The sequence below is a fragment of the Conger conger genome, chromosome 13 (assembly GCF_963514075.1).
Source record: "Conger conger chromosome 13, fConCon1.1, whole genome shotgun sequence".
NCBI lineage: Eukaryota > Metazoa > Chordata > Actinopteri > Anguilliformes > Congridae > Conger > Conger conger.
Genome location: NC_083772.1, coordinates 23295558 through 23315028, shown reverse-complemented (window position 1 = coordinate 23315028; position 19471 = coordinate 23295558). Strand labels below are relative to the sequence as shown.

At 44.6% G+C, this 19471-nt stretch overlaps 1 protein-coding gene across 6 annotated transcripts; it reads left to right on the top strand.

Moving 5' to 3' along the window:
- Positions 1 to 256: 256 nt before the first annotated feature.
- On the top strand, positions 257 to 19380 carry LOC133107981 (NADPH--cytochrome P450 reductase-like). Of its 6 annotated transcripts, none has more exons than XR_009704634.1 (16): positions 257 to 487; positions 1968 to 2150; positions 5911 to 5959; positions 6741 to 6884; positions 7373 to 7522; positions 8574 to 8698; positions 9134 to 9223; positions 9791 to 9889; positions 11105 to 11221; positions 11865 to 11983; positions 14637 to 14818; positions 15701 to 15850; positions 16128 to 16395; positions 16826 to 17040; positions 17695 to 17780; positions 18483 to 18516. XR_009704634.1 is itself a non-coding variant. In XM_061217351.1 (16 exons), the coding sequence occupies exons 2-16, from the start codon at positions 1978 to 1980 to the stop codon at positions 18625 to 18627; spliced, it is 2043 nt and encodes a 680-aa protein (XP_061073335.1). In that variant the 5' UTR covers positions 258 to 487; positions 1968 to 1977; the 3' UTR covers positions 18628 to 19380. The 6 variants fall into 6 exon arrangements, 5 of the variants coding, with proteins under 5 accessions (XP_061073335.1, XP_061073337.1, XP_061073336.1 ...); XM_061217351.1 differs by having other exon boundaries at positions 258 to 487; positions 16826 to 16971; positions 18483 to 19380; XM_061217353.1 differs by having other exon boundaries at positions 259 to 487; positions 6789 to 6884; positions 16826 to 16971; positions 18483 to 19380.
- The last annotated feature ends 91 nt before the right edge of the window (positions 19381 to 19471 follow it).

The window sequence follows — 19471 nt, the reverse complement described above, 5'->3', positions numbered from 1 at the left end:
GTAGCATAGAATATTTCGCTTTAAGCAGGATTTCATTGAGTGACTGAATGTAACTGTCTGAGGATCGAACAAGCAATCAGTGCGTCCTAGAGAAGTTACATAACCACGAACTCACTTTTACTGCACTTTACAGTAGCTAACTTATTATGTGTAGGCACACTGTTCGCAAATGTTTACATAGATTCTGCCATTTGTAGAAACGACGTGTACGCAAAGGACTGCATTTTGAGCTACATTTTCTGTATGGAAGGTGGTATATAAATAAAGCTTATTATTATTATTATTATTATTATTATTATTATTATTATTATTATTGAAAGGGAAAAAACAACAACGCATTTGACACCGGTCGTGGGCGACGAAAAGACCCTCCGCAGAAAAGTGAGTTGAGGAGTTCCAGAGATAAGCGCGCAGCCTGGCGCTTTCGCTGCTCTTTCTTCGCTACTCTTTCGCGCTCGTTCGGCTGGCTGGGAGAAGAGGGCAGCAGGTAAGTCCTTCACTGAAATTGTGATGACAGAGTAGAGCAGTGCTAATGGCGTATAATTTCATTTTACTGGTAATGACAAACCACATTTAGTGTGATTTTTTGCTCGCACCGTGATGCAAAACGAGAATAGCTTGTTATCTAATTAATACACAAGTGTTTTGTACACATCGTTCGGTGTAGTTTTGCTATGGCACGCTTTGATCTTCCCAGTTACTGGATAACAATGCCAACCAGTTTTTGAGCAAGTCTCATCGAGTAATGTAATTTCGAATGTACCTCGTTGTAAACTTGGGAATGGCACATTTGTAATATATATGGAGCTAGACTTTACCTAGCCGTAGACCTATGTAACTACAAGAACGTGATGTCACCGTGTTTTACGAGTAGGACTACACGTGTATTCTCATATCAGAACTTGGACGATTATGGAATCTTGAATGTTTTATAATATACAATGGTTTGTAGATTGTTTTTAGGTTTAGACATTTTTTTTAGTTTCATGGAAAATTAAAGTGTTTCAGGTGTTTTTCAAAGTGTAGCCTACATGCATTTTTAGAGTTGAATTATTTAATATAATTGTACTATACTTTTATTGTATGAATTTTACTAATTGTAAAATGAATGAATTCATTTTATGTATTTAATTGACTGAATTGGAAAATAAATAAACTCTTACCTTTGTTCAAGCTACACTTCTTTTGTTATACATATGAGGCTACCTGGGGCTATTTAGCCTTATGTAATACAACCATAACAACGGTTGCCATGGCTACCATAGCCATAGTGAGAGAGGAAAGGGGGGAAAGGGGGGGTTATATATATGTTGAGTTACCTTGCTCTTTGACCCTGGTACATTGTGCAATGGTACAGTGTGTGCAGTTGTTCTTTCTCTGAGTGCAGGTGAGGGGTCCACTTGTAATGTGGTATAACATAACTACCTGCAGGACGTGCTGAACCAGCAAATGATCTGCAAATGATCTGTCATGTTCTTGTGAAAGCAGAATGCTTCTGCAGAACAGCTACAGTGGGAATTTCAGAGAACATTTTGTACAGAGAGAGGAAGGAGGGCATTGATGAGTATTATACCCACCACTGCTGTTTCAATAGAACATTGTCCCACAGGAGAGAACAGATCTGTTTCCATGGTAGCATTAGAGAAGTTGTGTAGATCTGGAGAGGGTGCCCAAACAAAGTGAGTTATGATTCTGTTCCCACCTGGGGTATGATTCTGTTCCCTCCTGACTTATGATGTATGATTCTGTTCCCTCTTGAGTTATGATTCTGTTCCATCATAACTCAAGATTTTCCTCTGATATTTTCCTCTGTCCTAGCTCTGACCTGTTCCTCTGCTCTTGCTCTGACCTGTTCCTCTGTCCTTGCTCTGAGCTGTAACTCTGCTCTTGCTCTGACCTGTTCCTCTGTCCTTGCTCTGAGCTGTTCCTCTGCCCTCACTCTGACCCGTTCCTCTGCCCTGCTCCAGCTCCAGAGCGATGGCTGACTCTGCTGTAGACGCCCCCATCCCGGAGCCTGTGCTGGAGGAGGATGGGCTCCTCAGCACCCTGGACCTGGTCCTGTTCTCTATCATCGCTGCCGCCCTCATCTACTGGCTCACCTTCCGCAAGAAGCCTGAGGAGATCCCAGAATTCAAGAAACTCACCACACCGTGAGTACTATTATTAGTACTACAACTACTGCTACTTCTGCCATTATTACGACTACTACTATTACTAATGCTATTACTACTGCTACTACAACTACTACTGCTACTATTACACTATTACTAATGCTATTACTACTGCTACTACTACTGCGACTACTGCTGCTACTACTACTACTACAACTACCACTACTACTGCTACTACTGCTAGGTATCTTTTCTGCTTAGTTGCTTTTCCTCAGCACTCTGTCTCAGAATAGTTCAGTATTTTACATTACAGCCATTATTTTATATTGCAGTGAATTATATTGAAGTGTTTATTCATATAGGTATTGGCTGCTGACCGTACTGACTAGAGTCAGTGTTATTTGGGCCTTGATTGGAGTGAAAGAATACCCTCTCCCTCTTTCTCTCTCTCTTTCTCTCTCCCTCCCTTTCTCATTCTCTCTTTCTCTTCCCCCTGTCTGGCTCCATTTTTCTCTCATTCTCACCCCTTCCCCCTTTCTCCCTCTCTCTTCCTCCCCTCTTTCACCCCCTCTCCATCTCTCCGTCTGTCCCCTTGTCTGCAGTACTTTCTCTTATCTCTGTACTGCCCTGTGAGTGGACAACCGGGCAGTCACCACAGCTCACACATCCTGTGAACCATGTGCTGTGGCTGGATGCTGTGATTCTCTGGGAAAACGGTATCTCTCCCGTCTGTGAGATAACGGATAAAAGAGTGGAAGAGTGAGGAAGGAAGTAGCTCACACACTCCAGAAGAACAGTGTGGTGAGAGTGTGGTGTTGGCTGTGTTCCCTGTAGCTCACACACTGCAGAAGAACTCGGGGGAGCAGTGTGGTGAGAGTTTGGTGTTGGCTGTGTTCCCTGCTGCCCATTCTGTGTAATGCGAGTACCTTTGCTTAGCACGTCACAACATTATTTTGGTGTGTGTGTGTGTGTGTGTGTGTGTGAGTGTGCAGCAGAACAAATATAGTTTTTATATTTGGCAGCCTTGGTAATGTTCACAGAATAGTGGTAAGGGGTCTGCAGTGTGCGTGTGCGTGTGTGTATGCCAATGTGTCTATCTATCTGTGTATGTGCGGGCATACTTGTATGTGCGGGCATACTCTAGTGTGTGTGTGTGTGTGTATGTGTGTGTGAGAACGGTCAGCCACTGCTTTCTGATTGGCCCTGATGGTGGAAAGTTGAGGCGACAGACAAGCAGTTCTTTCTGTTCCCCTCCAATGGACGCTGTCACTGATTGGCCCTTAGAGCAGCACTGAGCATCACAGAGAGAGCCCTTTTATGACAGAGTGGGTTACCATAGTGATATCCTGCCTTCCCATGGGGGGCTTCAATCAGCACACTCTGTTTCCCTTTAAAAAAGGGAAAAGGGAGTTATGATAACTGTTGCCCTTCTTACTCAGTTCCTGTGTGTGAGTGTGTGTTTGCAGGGGAGAGAGCGTGTGAATCTGCAGGCGGGTTTTATGGGAAGTTTCATTATTGAGTCTCAGCTCTTTCCCAGAGTGGCCAGATGTCTGTAGAGCCGCGAGAGGATCTGAGCTCCAGTCAGAGAGAGCATTCTTACCGCCAACGCTATCCTCCAATCAGAAAGAGCGTCCTTACTGCCAATGCTATCCTCCAATCTGAGAGAGCGTCCTTACCGCTAATACTATCCTCCAATCAGAGAGAGCATTCTTACTGCTAACACTATCCTCCAATCATAGAGACCGTCTTCACCACCAAAGCTATCCTCCAATCAGAGAGTGTTCTTGCCGCCAATGCTATCCTCCAATCAGAGAGATTGTCCTTACAATGTAATCCTCCAAGCAGACAGAGCATTCTTACTGCCAATGCTATCCTCCAATCAGACAGAGCGTCCTTACTGCTATCCTCCAATCAGAGAGAGCGTTCTTACCACCAACACTATCCTCCAATCAGAGAAAATGTTCTTACTACCAACGCTATCCTCCAATCAGAGAGTGTCCTTATCACCAACACTGTCCTCCAATCAGAGAGCGTCCTTATCACTATCCTCCAATCAGACAGAGTGTTCTTACCACCAAGGCTATTCTCCAATCAGAGAGAGCATTCTTACTCCCACCGCTATCCTCCAGTCAGAGAAAGCATTTTTACCGCTAACGCTATCCTCCAATCAGAGAGAGCGTGCTTCCCACCAACACTATCCTCCAATAAGAGAGAGCATTCTTATCGCTGCCGCTATCCTCCAATCAGACAGCATCCTTATTGCCAATGCTATGCTCCAATCAGAGAGAGCATCCTTAGCATCACCTTATCCACCAGGGGGAAATATTTTTCACTGGGGTGGTGGTGTGGGGTATGGGGGGCGAGGGGTGGCTGGCTCGGGGGGGGGAGTCGCTGAAGGCAGTGGGGGGAGGGTTTCCCTAATCCGGCTCTCGTTGGGGGCTGCGGACCGTCAGGAATTCTGCAGACAGCTTGTTTGTGGCTGTTGCTGTTGGGAGGGGATTCCTCCTCCTCCTGTTTTTGGGAAGTTTTATTCCGCTCTTCCCAGCTTTGGATCGGACAGGCAGGCAGGACGGGGGGCCGGGGGTCTGGGGGCAGGAGAGATACACTGGGAGCAGCCATGGGCTGCATTTACTCCACACCCGAGGACCAGAGTCCACCGCCGTACAGGTCAGTGGGCATTCAATAGCAGTTAGTGACCCTTACCCAAATTGATTTTTCTGGAAATCCAGCAAAACGTAAAATACATTGGAAAGTGCAAAAAAAATTGCAGCTTTGAAATATTGCTATATTTGGGGGAAAAACACACTGCTATGAAATACACTCACCAAGCACTTTATTAGGAACCTTTTAACTTTATTACACCTACTTATTCATGCGATTATCTAATCAGCCAATTGTGTAGCAGCAGTGCAATGCATACAATCATGTAGATATGGGTCAGGAGCTTCAGTTAATGTTCACATCAACCATCAGAAACGCCTTGTTAATGAGAGAAGTCAGTGGATAATGACCAGACTGGTCACACTGGGGACGGCTCGTAGATTTGTATGAATAGCACACTCAACCACTTCATCATCTGTGTTCGCTTCTGTACCACAAAATCTATTGATCTTTCAGTTTTGGACTGCTATGTTTTTGCTGTGTCATCAGTCATGCTTATCTCATGCTCGTAAGGCTAGCTAAGCCTGGTCATCGATTGTACTGCAGTGTTAAGGGGGAGATTTCATGGGCCATGTGGAGGGACTTTGCCCCAGTCCTGGAGGGCCAGTGTACACTCTCAGAAAACGTGGTTCCAAAAGGAACCCTGTGATTCCATAAAAAACCCTATCTAGTTCAAGGGTACTTTGTCAGGCAAAACGGTTCTCTAATCTGAGAACTAAAAAGGGTTCCCCCATGGAGACAAGCCAAAAAAATTTTTTTCTGAGAGTACAGAGGCTGGTTGCTGTTTTAATTGGTTATTCAGGTTTCATGTAAGGCTTTAGAAATCCTTGATAAGTGCAGATCTTACATTGTGTGTATATGAATCTGACTTGTTAGATATTTAATCAAATTATTTTAGCTTTTTAGATTAATGTGAATCCACTCCAGAAATTGCATTGCATTGTATTGCATATATAGTTTTTTTGATTATATGTACTTTATCTGTCTAATTGGGTAACAGTGTTAGTGTGAAACAGGGCATTGCTGTAAAATACTTACCCTGTATACAGTCAATAAATGTAAAAGCAAAAACTTTACAAAACTTATAAAAAATACCCATAAAAGGTAAAATAGCTATTTTGTTCTTTCTCCATTTCAGAGTCCAAACCACCCAAGAAAAGAGCTTCATCGAAAAGATGAAGAAAACTGTGAGTGCTAGGAATTCCACATTTTTTATCACAGATAAGAGCTGACTGGCTTTTTCCATAGATAACTGGTTTTATCTAAGAACTGTGGCATTTCTATGGGAATTGTGGGATTGATCCAGACCACATGCTCTCTCTCTGTGATTTAACACATTTATCATGGCAGTACCCTTTTCAGCGTTGGGTATAGTTTGTAGTTTGTAGTGTACGATTTTATGATCTCTCAGATTTGTAATGTTGTCATTGGCTGTAGTCTGTTGTTTGAAAGTATTGCCACAGACCCTGCTTTTATTTGTGTGTGTGACAAACCCCTGACAAATGCTACTTGGCTGAATTTTCCAAAGCCATTGACGCAGCTAAACACATTTTTCTATTTATTGGGCTTCAAGTCTTAAGTCTTCAAAGGGGGGTTAGATGCTGGGGGGTGTGGGAAATTGTGATCTAATTGGGGAATGCTGGAATTGGTTTGCCAACATTAAAACCCATCCTCTATGACTCTGCCATGGCATCCTTTGAGACTGATATGAATTATGTTATGTCAGTCAGAGATTCCACAATTTAGTGTTGACTGAAATGCGACATAATGCATCAAAGACTGAACCCAGTAATAATTCTGCTGTTGAAGGCCTGTGGTACAGACTTTCACAGAATGTTTATGGCCAGTTTAAGTTTCAGCATTGTGAAACCCATGCTCATTTTCTGGAAGGTGTATTAGCTCTCTGCTCTCTAGTCTTTACACACAGCTGAGGGGTGAGAGGTGAGAGGTTTGTAAAATGGCCACCAGTCTGGTTCTCTGCAGGGCAGGAACATTGTGGTGTTCTACGGCTCTCAGACGGGCACTGCTGAGGAGTTCTCTAACCGCCTGGCCAAAGATGCTCAGCGCTATGGCATGAAGGGGATGGCTGCAGATCCAGAGGAGTACCACATGGTAATGCCAAGTTCCTTTCTGTTCCTCTGTATTCCTCTGTGTTCCTTTCTGTTCCTCTCTGTTCCTTCCTTTCCGTTCCACTCTCAGTTCCTTTCTGTTTCTTTCTGTTCCTCTTTGTTCCTCTCTGGTCCTCTCTGTTCTCTTCTGTTCTTTTTTGCTTGTCTCTGTTCCCCTCTATTTATCTAACTTTTATGTTTATTTCTGTTCCTCTCTGTTCCTTTCAGAAATATATGTATATTGTCAGGGTAAGACTCTGTTCCCTTCTATACTTTGAGACAAAATACAATCATGGTAGGTTTCCAGTCCACTTTGGTCTTGTCGGATACTTTTTATCAGAAAATATTCTATGAATATAACCTCTAAAGGCATTTCATTTTTTTGGTGACCAACATTGCTGTTGTTGATGGGCCGCTCAAAGAGCAGAATCTCTAAAATGGCGGACTGGGTAAACGCGCTCACACTCCTCTCCCCTCTCTCTCCCTCGGCAGTCGGAGCTCTCCCGCCTGACAGAGATCGATAACTCCATCGCCATCTTCTGCATGGCCACGTATGGCGAGGGAGACCCCACGGACAACGCCCAGGACTTCCACGAGTGGCTACAGGAGGGCGACGCCGATCTGGAGGGCGTCAATTTCACCGTGAGTGAGCGCAGCGCATCTTCACATGTAGAACAGACTGGGACCCTACGGAAATACCATTACCCAGGGGCTAGCGTCTCCAGTCCTGGAGGGATGGGGTTATGCTGGTTTGTGGTGTGTTTTTAACACTTCAGTAATTAAGATGTTGATTGGCTGAAGAGTCCTCATACTTCATCTCCACGATTTAAATTGAAGGCTGATTGAAAGGAGACCAGAAACATCTGCAGTCAGACGGACACTGCTGACCAGCACAACTTAGCAGAACAACTCTCCTTTAATTTATATTATCCATGTAATAATTCAGAAATTCAGTTTCAGACAGAGTCTCTGGTTTTCAATCAAACCTGCAGTGCTTTGGTTACAAAACCCAGCTCCCTTACCCTTACACTACTCTGAAGATGCGAAGCTACGAGCCTCGTTTTACCGCTACCCCACTCTGGAGCTGGCTGCTCTCGGGCCTGTAGAACTCAGGGAGGAGGGGGTTTGGCAGGATGCTGTTAGCACAGATAAGTTTTTTCTTAGTGCTGCATTCATTCCATTTCAGCAGGTCTAAACAGGCTTTATGGGGGAGGTGGGGCGGGGGGGAGAGGAGAATGTTTTTAGGAATTTTATTAGGTGTGATTTGTTCTTTTTTTTGGTTGTTGTGTTGTTTTTTAACTGCTGGCAGAGTACAACATCAACTGGTTTTCATTTTATTAAATTTTTTCCTCCTGACAGGAAGTTCCTCTTTATACCCCCCATAAATGTGTAGTGTTTTAGGGTTCCTCAATAAAAGCAGCAGGCAGCCAGCTGTGATTCATTCTATACCCCCCCTCCCCCTACTGTGTAAAATGGCCGACAGGCCCAAGGTCCTCATGCTCATATTAAAATAGTCCCATCTCAGCTTCACACACGGACATGACTCTGTGGGAGAAATAGCTGCTTCTTCATTTTTGAATGTCGGGTCTCTGTTGGCTCTTAAATAGATTGTGAAAGTCTATGCAAATGTTTTTGTTCAGCTGAGAACCCTTTGGTGAATTTAACTTTTTGTCTGTGAAAATTGTCGAATGAGGTGTTTGCCTTGGGGAATAAAACGTACGAGCACTTCAACGCCATGGGGAAGTATGTGGATAAACGATTGGAGGAGCTCGGGGCCAAGAGGATCTTTGACTTGGGGATGGGAGACGACGACGCCAAGTGAGTAACAGCACCCTCTGTGGGCTCGGTGGCAGAACTACAGCTGAGTCCACTGTGTACACCAGGGATAGGTTGTTATTTCCTCCCAGGTAATTAGTGCTATGGATTGGCCAGGCTGGCTTCACACCTGACTCCCAGGTAAAGGCTGGAAAACCAGCAGTTCTCAGCTCTCAAGAGCCCTGAAGTAGACTGGGCCTGGACATCTGGGCCTCACAAACATTCTGATCTAATAAACTGCTTTAATTGATCGTTTAACAGCTGAGTGAGACTGATAAGCCCGCACACGCCACAGCTCTCCACAGACTGGAGCTAAACTCATTCCCTGGGCCTGTGCTCACCCTCGTGCCCGTGCTCACACTAGTGCTCGTGCCCGTGCTCTTTTTGCCCATGCTCACCCTCATGTCCATGCTCACCCTCGTGCCTGCTCTTCCTCAGCTTAGAGGAAGACTTTGTGTCCTGGAGGGAGCAGTTCTGGCCCGCTGTGTGTGAGCACTTCGGCGTGGAGGCGACAGGAGAAGAGTCCAGGTCTGTAAGCTCCGTCTCTCTCTCCTTTTCCCATTCCCTCTCTTCCCCATTCTCTTCTCTCTCCTTCCCCCTCTTGGAAAGCGAAATATCCATGTTCTTGGCCTTTCTTTCACTCTTTCTCTCAGTCTTTCTGCCGTGTTTCTGAGTCTCTCTCTCTCTCCAGCATACCGCTGCCGTATATTGGGTGCAGTGGGTGTGCCCCTGTAGCAGTGACTGGCTCTGCGTTCTGCCCTTGCCCATTGGCTCATGGCTTTTCCCTCCTGATTGTGATTTGCATGTCATAATGATGTGGGCGGGGCAATCAATGCATTGTTGGCATAATGGGGAACCCGCAGATGTTAGATGTGTAATTGGGTCACATGTAATTTTGAGCTCTGAACCTTTGAAGAATTTTTGGTAACACTTTACTTGAACCCCTTGCCATAAGGCTGACATAACACTGTCATATACATGACATAACAGCGGCCACAAGATGACATAACAGATGATGTCAAGCAATGTCAAATGACATTAAGCTGTCATACTTTTATTGGTAAATGTAATGTTTTACGACATCTTGCTTTCCAGCATCCGGCAGTACAGACTGGAGGTGCACTCCGACATCAACATGAACAAGGTTTACACCGGAGAGGTCAGCCGCCTGAAGAGCTATGACACACAGAGAGCGTGAGTGCAGTACTCATTTTACATTTTCATTTTAGTTATTTGGCAGACGCTTTTAATCCAAAACGATTTGCACGTGCATAGGTTCTTCCACAAGTTAAAGCATCACATCCATAGCTAGTAAAATACTCATGAAGGGCTGTTCTAAACAAGAAACAGTCATCGTAAGTGCCTTTTTATAAATATATTTATATATATATATATATATATATATATATATATATTTATTTATTTTGGGTTAGACAATAGGGATATCAGAAAGGGGGGCAGGGGAAATTAGGAGGTAGGACTAAGGTACGGTTTGAAAAGGTGTGTTTTTAGTCTGCGTCGAAATACGGGGAGGGATTCTGCTGTCCTGACAGTGGTAGGCAAGTCATTCCACCACTGAGGTACCAGAACGGAAAACCGCCAGGTGCTCGTAGTGAGGGAACCATGAGGTGACCAGAGCTGGCAGACCGGAGTGGTCTAACTGGGGAGTAGGTAGTGATTAAGGATTGTATGTAAGGTGGGGCAGTCCCCTTAGCAGCCTGAAATGCCAACAGTAGGGCCTTGAAGCGGATGTGTGCGGCAATAGGAAGCCAGTGGAGGCCAATGAGGAGTGGGGTGACATGAGCCGACCTGGGCTGACTGGTGATCAGGCGGGCTGCAGCATTCTGGACCAGCTGGAGGGGCTTGATGGCACAAGCTGGGAGACCGGCTTGGAGGGAGTTGCAGTAATCCAGGCGGAAAATGACAAGCCCCTGAATTAGGAGCTGGGTGGCTTTCTCCGTCAGGAAATGACGGATACGGTGTATATTGTAGAGGAAGAACCTGCAGGTTCTGGCAGTGGAGGATACTTGTGGAGTGAGGGTGAGGCAGTTATCAAGAGTCACCCCACTCTCTTGGGCACCCCAGTCAGCGGTTATCAGTACTCTGACACCTGCACCGCACTCTTCACCAGTCACACATTCTCACTCTTCAGCTCCTTTCTGTGAGCAAACTCCTCTTAACCTGACCACTGAACTGAGACTCATTAAAACCTGCCGAAATCTCCTGTTTGTGTAACTTTAACGCATATTTATGAGTTTCCACCATATTTCTACCACAGAAACAAATGTATCACTGCTGCTGTTTAATAAGGCTTATAGGTACTCTACCTAAAATAATAGCATTAAATAATGATTAATTCATAATAATAATAAATGTAATGTTTGCCCCCCTCCTCTCCGGTGTTTCCAGGCCCTTCGATACAAAAAACCCCTTCCTGGCTCCGGTCACGGTCAACCGCCAACTGCAGAAGGGCGGCAGCCGCCATCTCATGCACCTGGAGCTGGACATCACCGGCTCAAAGATCAGGTAACAGCACCTGCACAGGAAGTGCCCCCAGCCTGTGACTCAGCTGCCTGGAGAACCCTGCTAACATCGCTATGGTTACATGCTCTAAATCAAACTGATTTTGATTGGTCTTCAGTATTATAACGTGGAGAAAACCCTCTTAATTTTACTCTTACACTATCACCGTAATCTATTTCACATGAGGGGACTGCTCATAAATCACACTGTTTTATGAACAGATCTCTGTGTAAAGATTCCTGTTTAGAGTAACTATAATTCTGTTGATGTTATAGCCAGAATATACTGAAACTATGTCTGAATGCATGTGCTTATAATAATGTTTACAGTGCTTACCTGTATGGCAATTAATGGCTGTATTTGCCAATAAAAATGAGTCTTCCTTTACAGAAATGGAATAAGCTGACAAATAGTGAAAATATTTTGACTTATTTGAAAATATTGTGCAAAAATATATTTGAGAGCAGCATAACACATTGTGATATAAGAAAAGAGTGTATTGTGCATGTAATGTAAAGTGTTAGAATATCTGGATAATGCACTGTACTCATATTTTCAGTGTTCAGTGTTCATCAGAGTGTCACGTGCAGGCCTGGCTGAGGTGACCCCTGACCCCTGACCCCTGAACCCTTGTCCTGCTGTGTAGGTACGAGGCGGGAGACCATGTTGCTGTGTACCCGACCAACGACACTGCGCTCATCAGTCAGATAGGCCACCTCCTGCAGGAGGACCTGGATGCCGTGATCTCGCTGCACAACCTCGACGGTGCGGCCCTGAAAACACCAATCGTCCCTGTGCTGGGAGATCCGTCAGCTCCCCGTGTCAGCTTTCTGTCCTCGTCTGGAGAAAACCCCCTAAAAACCACATATACACTATCTGAGAGGAACAGAAAACACGAGAAGCCTGTTTTTCATTTCTAAACCGTTGCTGCTTTGGACAGAAGTTAAATATAAACGAAAAATAAGTAGAATGGGCCGATACTTCGATCTGAGGAAGTGATGTGCAGAGATACAGGTGCTCTTGGGTAGACAGGTACAGCAATACTAAAAAAATACCGGAAACACTGGTAATTTCCAATATTTATTCAATATATCTGAGTTTAGAAAAGTGATAAAACATATACAGTGGGGCAAAAAAGTATTTAGTCAGCCACCAATTGTGCAAGTTCTCCCACTTAAAAAGATGAGAGGCCTGTAATTTTCATCATAGGTATACCTCAACTATGAGAGACAAAATGAGAAAAAAAAAATCCAGGAAATCACATTGTCTGATTTTTAAAGAATTTATTTGCAAATTATGGTGGAAAATAAGTATTTGGTCAATAACAAAAGTTCATCTCAATACTTTGTTATATACCCTTTGTTGGCAATGACAGAGGTCAAACGTTTTCTGTAAGTCTTCACAAGGTTTTCACACACTGTTGCTGGTATTTTGGCCCATTCCTCCATGCAGATCTCCTCTAGAGCAGTGATGTTTTGGGGCTGTCGCTGGGCAACACAGACTTTCAACTCCCTCCAAAGATTTTCTATGGGGTTGAGATCTGGAGACTGGCTAGGCCACTCCAGGACCTTGAAATGCTTCTTACGAAGCCACTCCTTCGTTGCCCGGGCGGTGTGTTTGGGATCATTGTCATGCTGAAAGACCCAGCCACGTTTCATCTTCAATGCCCTTGCTGATGGAAGGAGGTTTTCACTCAAAATCTCACGATACATGGCCCCATTCATTCTTTCCTTTACACGGATCAGTCGTCCTGGTCCCTTTGCAGAAAAACAGCCCCAAAGCATGATGTTTCCACCCCCATGCTTCACAGTAGGTATGGTGTTCTTTGGATGCAACTCAGCATTCTTTCTCCTCCAAACACGACAAGTTGAGTTTTTACCAAAAACTTCTATTTTGGTTTCATCTGACCATATGACATTCTCCCAATCCTCTTCTGGATCATGCAAATGCTCTCTAGCAAACTTCAGACGGGCCTGGACATGTACTGGCTTAAGCACAGGGACACGTCTGGCACTGCAGGATTTGAGTCCCTGGCGGCATAGTGTGTTACTGATGGTAGCCTTTGTTACTTTGGTCCCAGCTCTCTGCAGGTCATTCACTAGGTCCCCCCGTGTGGTTCTGGGATTTTTGCTCACCGTTCTTGTGATCATTTTGACCCCACGGGGTGAGATCTTGCGTGGAGCCCCAGATCGAGGGAGATTATCAGTGGTCTTGTATGTCTTCCATTTTCTAATAATTGCTCCCACAGTTGATTTCTTCACACCAAGCTGCTTACCTATTGCAGATTCAGGCTTCCCAGCCTGGTGCAGGTCTACAATTTTGTTTCTTTGGTCTTGGCCATAGTGGAGTTTGGAGTGTGACTGTTTGAGGTTGTGGACAGGTGTCTTTTATACTGATAACGAGTTCAAACAGGTGCCATTAATACAGGTAACGAGTGGAGGACAGAGGAGCCTCTTCAAGAAGAAGTTACAGGTCTGTGAGAGCCAGAAATCTTGCTTGTTTGTAGGTGACCAAATACTTATTTTACTGAGGAATTTACCAATTAATTCATTAAAAATCCTACAATGTGATTTCCTGGATTCTTTCCCCCCATTCTGTCTCATAGTTGAAGTGTACCTATGATGGAAATTACAGGCCTCTCTCATCTTTTTAAGTGGGAGAACTTGCACAATTGGTGGCTGACTAAATACTTTTTTGCCCCACTGTAATTTCATGTTAAGTATCGCATGCTGTCCCATTCATTTCTTTATTTGCTTTTTTTAATGTAATTTGGCTAACACATTTATCCCAAGCAACTTACAGTTGGTTTGGCTAAGCTGGAGACAATGGGGGTTAAGAGCCTTGCTCAAGGGCCCAACAATTGTTTGAATCTTATGGTGGCTACTTTGAGGATCGAACCTCCAATCTAGGCCCCTTAGCCACTAGGCTACAGGCTGCCACATAATGTGGACCAGGGATGGACAAGGTGGACCGTATCTGCTTCTGGATTTCAGATTATGTTATTATTTCATTAGCGACTGGAGTTGCCCATCCCTGATGTAGACAGTAATTATTGCGTGTGACCAAATGATTTAACCCACGGTACTGAAGCCATGTAAACAGATCTAGCACAGATCGTTATTTGAAAGACTGTTATACTTTTAGACAGAAACAGAAACAAATCATGTAGATTCTTTTAAATGCACACCCTATTTCACCTATTTTTATCCATAGGATTGTGTGTTTTTCTTTTCAGGCTATTGAACTGATACTTGTCACAGAGCATTTGCAGATTTTACCTGCTCATAAAATATGAATGTAGCCCAGCCCTGCTTGTAATACAGCTCACTTACAGATCCTTAGATCAACTTAGAAGCTTAGAAGCTCCACCAATCGTCTGGCTCTTGACATTTGGGTCTCCCTGTTTTTCCCCCTCCAGAGGAGTCCAATAAGAAGCACCCGTTCCCTTGCCCCACCACCTATCGCACGGCCCTGGAGCACTACCTGGACATCACCAGCCCCCCCCGCACCAACGTGCTGTATGAGCTGGCCCAGTACGCCTCCAACCCCAAAGAGCAGGAGCACATGCGCAAAATGGCCTCCTCTTCCCCGGAGGGAAAGGTGTGTGACCTCTGACCTCTGACCTATCTTGTATTATTCATTCATAGAGCACTACAGTTTGTAGTCCTAAAGCCCGGAAGTGAGTTAGCATTTTTGATCCATGGGTTCCCATGGCAGATTTACAATGCATTTTTCCTCCCATAGGGATTTGGTTTTCTGCTGGTCTGTGGTTAACATAAGCTTAATAAGGGAGTTTCACATTTTGTTCGACAAGTTAAATTACATCTGTTAATAACAAACAGCGAAATTTGAAGCTGCTAATGCCTGCACTCTAAAAATGGCAAGTTTCTATATTGAAATTACAACAATGGTCTTATTCCCCCATATGTTTCATACCAGCCCATTTGCAGACATTACCATTGTACTTTCAACATAGCAACCTGCCCAGCTCTGTTTCTGGAGACCTACCACAGATTACATTACATTATTACATTATTGGCATTTGGCAGACGCTCTTATCCAGAGCGACATACAGTTGATTAGACTAAGCAGGAGACAATCCTCCCCTGGAGCAATGCAGGGTTAAGGGCCTTGCTCAAGGGCCCAACGGCTTTGTGGATCTTATTGTGGCTACACCGGGATTAGAACCACCAACCTTGCATGTCCCAGTCATTTACCTTAACCACTACGCTACAGGCCGCCCCCAGATCTGCCATAGGTTTCATTTCAAGGCTAATTTTGCACTCCTGATTCTAATAATTAGCTCCTCAACAAGATCTCTAGCTGTTGAGTGAGGTGTGCTTTGTTAGGTTTGGAGTGAAAACCTGTCGGACTGTAGATCTCTAGGAACAAGGTTTGGCACTATTTAAGCCGTAGAACTGAAATGGCTGCTTTGTTCTTGTTGCGCTGTGCACTGGTTCACCGTGCGTGTTTTCCCCGCAGGGTCTGTACCACAGCTGGGTTTTGGAGCCTCGCCGGAACATTCTGGCCATCCTGCAGGACCTGCCATCTCTGCGCCCGCCCATCGACCACCTGTGTGAGCTCCTGCCCCGCCTACAGTCCCGCTACTACTCCATCGCCTCCTCCGCGAAGGTGAGTACACCTGTCTTCCCACGTGAGTGCTACTGTCTATGCCGGTGAGTGGATAAGACTAAATATTACATTGATTAAAGTGCATTATAACAGCCAAATGATTGTCAACTTCTGTTCTCTCGGCATCACACCTGTCGACAGCCATTTTTGCACTATCTTTTCAAACATTCATGGTGGACAGAAAAAAGTTAGAATTTCTTGCCATATGTTACATTAGCTTACATTAGCTAACGTTCACCGTCTTGAACGCACGTCTGCTTTGTGAAATTCCCCACAGGTGCACCCTGACAGCATTCACCTGTGTGCCGTGGTAGTGGAGTACCAGACCAGCACCAACCGGTTAAACCAGGGTGTGGCTACTACCTGGCTGAGGAACCGGCTGCCCACGGAGAACGGGCACAAGACCACGGTGCCCATCTACATCAGGAAGTCCCAGTTCCGCCTGCCCTTCAAGGCCAGCAGTCCTGTCATCATGATCGGACCTGGGACTGGCATCGCCCCCTTCAGGGGCTTCATCCAGGAGCTGGCCTGGCTCAGGGAGCAAGGTGCGTGTGTGTATGTGTGCGTGTGTGAGTGTGTGTGTGTGAGAGAGAGAGAGAGTGTGAGTGTGTGTGTGAGAGAGAGAGTGTGTGTGTGTGTGTGTGTGGGAGTATGAGCGTGAGTGTGTGTGTGAGTGAGTATGTGTGTGAAGGTTCATGCATAAGATTCATAAACACCTTAGCACCTTTACTCTATTTTAAATAGCTTCAAATAGAATTTATAGCTGATTATTTATTTTCTTTGATCAAATGTATTTTCACGGTCACCAAGTCCCATACTCTATAGTATGCAGTAAATAAAATTATAATGAATAAATTATTCATTAATAAAATAAAAAGTAAAGTGTGTGTTTATAAAGACATAGAGAAACTCACACAGACACACACACACACACACCCACCCACAGAATAATGTTTGTTCTATCTCTCCCTGCAGGTCGGGATGTGGGCGAGAGCATTCTGTACTATGGCTGTCGGCATAGAAATGAGGACTTCCTGTACCAGGAGGAACTGGAGGAGTTTCAGACGGCTGGGGTGCTCACACAGGTCAGCGTGGCCTTCTCCAGAGACCAGGAGGAGAAGGTGGGTCCCTGGAAGCCCTGCAGCTCTCTCATTGGTCAGGAGAAGTGTCAGTCATCACTACCATAAATGGTAAATGGTTGGCATTTATATAGCGCCTTTATCCAAAGCGCTGTACAATTGATGCTTCTCATTCACCCATTCATACACACACTCACACACCGACAGCGATTGGCTGCCATGCAAGGCACCAACCAGCTCATCAGGAGCATGTGAGGGTTAGGTGTCTTGCTCTGGGACACTTCGACACAGCCCGGGCGGGGGATCGAACCTGCCAGACGACTGCTCTTACTGCCTGAGCCATGTCGCCCTTTACCAGACAGTGTCACTGTGTTTAGGGATATTTGTATTGCATGTTTTGTTAATTGTATATTGTACATAGAGATAGGAAATGACCAAGCTCCATTCTGAGACAAAATGCACTTCAAAACTACCGGATTCCTTTAGATATTCAGATTAGATGTGTTTAGATACGTGCATCAATATGTATTCAGTGGTGTAGGATAAATAACTGGGTGTTCATTCATTCCCAAATCATCTCTGTGTAACTTAAGCAGACATATCTGAGACTAGACAGTTAGCCTGGTTTTAGCCTCAAAACTCAGAATAGTGTGAGGTTATGAGACAGACAGAGAAGGTAAGTGATCCCAAGCAGAGTGAGATATTCATCTTAAAGGTCCTCAGAACAGGTGTGATCTGAATGTTTTTTTCATTCTGGAACCTCAGGTGTATGTGCAGCACCTGCTGAAGAAGGACCAGGAGCACCTTTGGAAGCTGATCAACACGGAGAACGCACACATCTACGTCTGTGGGTGAGTGATCCAGTCAGGTCTGTCAATCAAAGTCTCACCAAAACCTCTCATCAGATATGAAGGATCTGGAGAGGTTCAGAATTCAGCATCATCCTGTCTGGAGTCGATTCAGCAGCTAAACCTGTAACTTCTGTGTTACTGCCCTGCTGAAAAAAATCAGCTCAGGCTAGGTTTTGAAACAGCTGGTAGCTGGTTGATCAGTTAAACAAGCTCTATACTCAACATGGTTTGACCAGCTCAAGCTGTATTTTGAAACAGCTGGTAGCTGTTATCTCAAGCTGATCATAGCTGGATTTTACACCAGGGTGTGTATGTATCCCAGGGTTTCAGTGAATGGTTAGTCTAGATGCACGATTCTAAGGTAGAATCCATATATAAGTGGTTGTAAGGCCATGAACACAAGGTAGATGGGCCAAGTCTGTAACTACCACACCAAGCCTACAAATTGAGGAACTACTGTACCAAGACAAATACAAATTCAAAAATCCTATATTAAGTTGAAAAACAAGTGACAATAGGTGAATAACAAGTGACAATAGGTTAGGGGACTCCTGCAGAGGAGTTAAGATATAGCATGAAGAGATTCGTCTTCAGACTGCGGTGGAAATCAATGGCGGCTGATTTATGGTCTTCTTGCTGACCTGACCACCTCTTCCAACCTCAGAGCATCTCTCTTATTCCTTGTCGTCTCCTGTTTCACAGGGATGCCAGGAACATGGCGCGGGACGTGCAGAACACCTTCTACGACATGGTGGAGCAGACGGGCGGATTGGCTCGGCCCCAGGCCGTGGAGTATGTGAAGAAGCTGATGACCAAGGGACGCTACTCACAAGATGTCTGGAGCTAAATCACACCCTCAGACTGACCAACTCTCACAATCTGTGCACAATCTGTTCTGGATTTGAGTGGACGGGTTTATCGCTGCTGGTGTGATAGCCTCAGGGATGAACTGACTGTTGAGCGTAATATCTGGGTTAAGTTGGTCAGAGACCTAAGATTGGATGCTGTTAGTGCTTTTGCCTGACCTACATAATGACCGTCAACTGATTTAAGAACACTTTCTGCTGTACCCAAACCACAACAATACAATATCCTCCATTCTATTTTTTAGAGCTCATACAAAAACTGCTGTATTGATGGAAAATGATTGTACATATTTGTTCTTGAGAATGTGCCAAATATCTGCAGAGCATAAAGCACTGGTCATTCACCGCAGTGGGAGGGTGGTGTGACTGCACTGTGTGCTGGTGCAGGGTCATCTGAAGGGACAGGTGTGACTGCAGTACAGTGAGCAGATGCATGCTGGGAAGATTTATAATGTTAGTCAACATAAGATAATGTTATAGTGTTATTTGTGGAGCACTTAATCTATTCCTACAGACCATTCTGTTAACTGTCAAATAAAAACCAACCTGAATGAATGGCCTGGATTGCCCCATGCACACATTCTTCTTCTTCTTCTTCTTCTTCTTCTTCTTCTTCTTCTTCTTCTTCTTCTTCTTCTTATTATTATTATTAAAAATAACATAAATTCTTTATTACTATTATTAGTATCGTCATTAATATCGCCTTCTGACAATAAAAAAAACATGGAATAAAATGATGAAAATATAGTATTCATTCTTCATAACCTGAATATTTGTTTGACACAGGCAATGGCCTAGTGGGGCACCGGATAGCCTAGTGGCCAA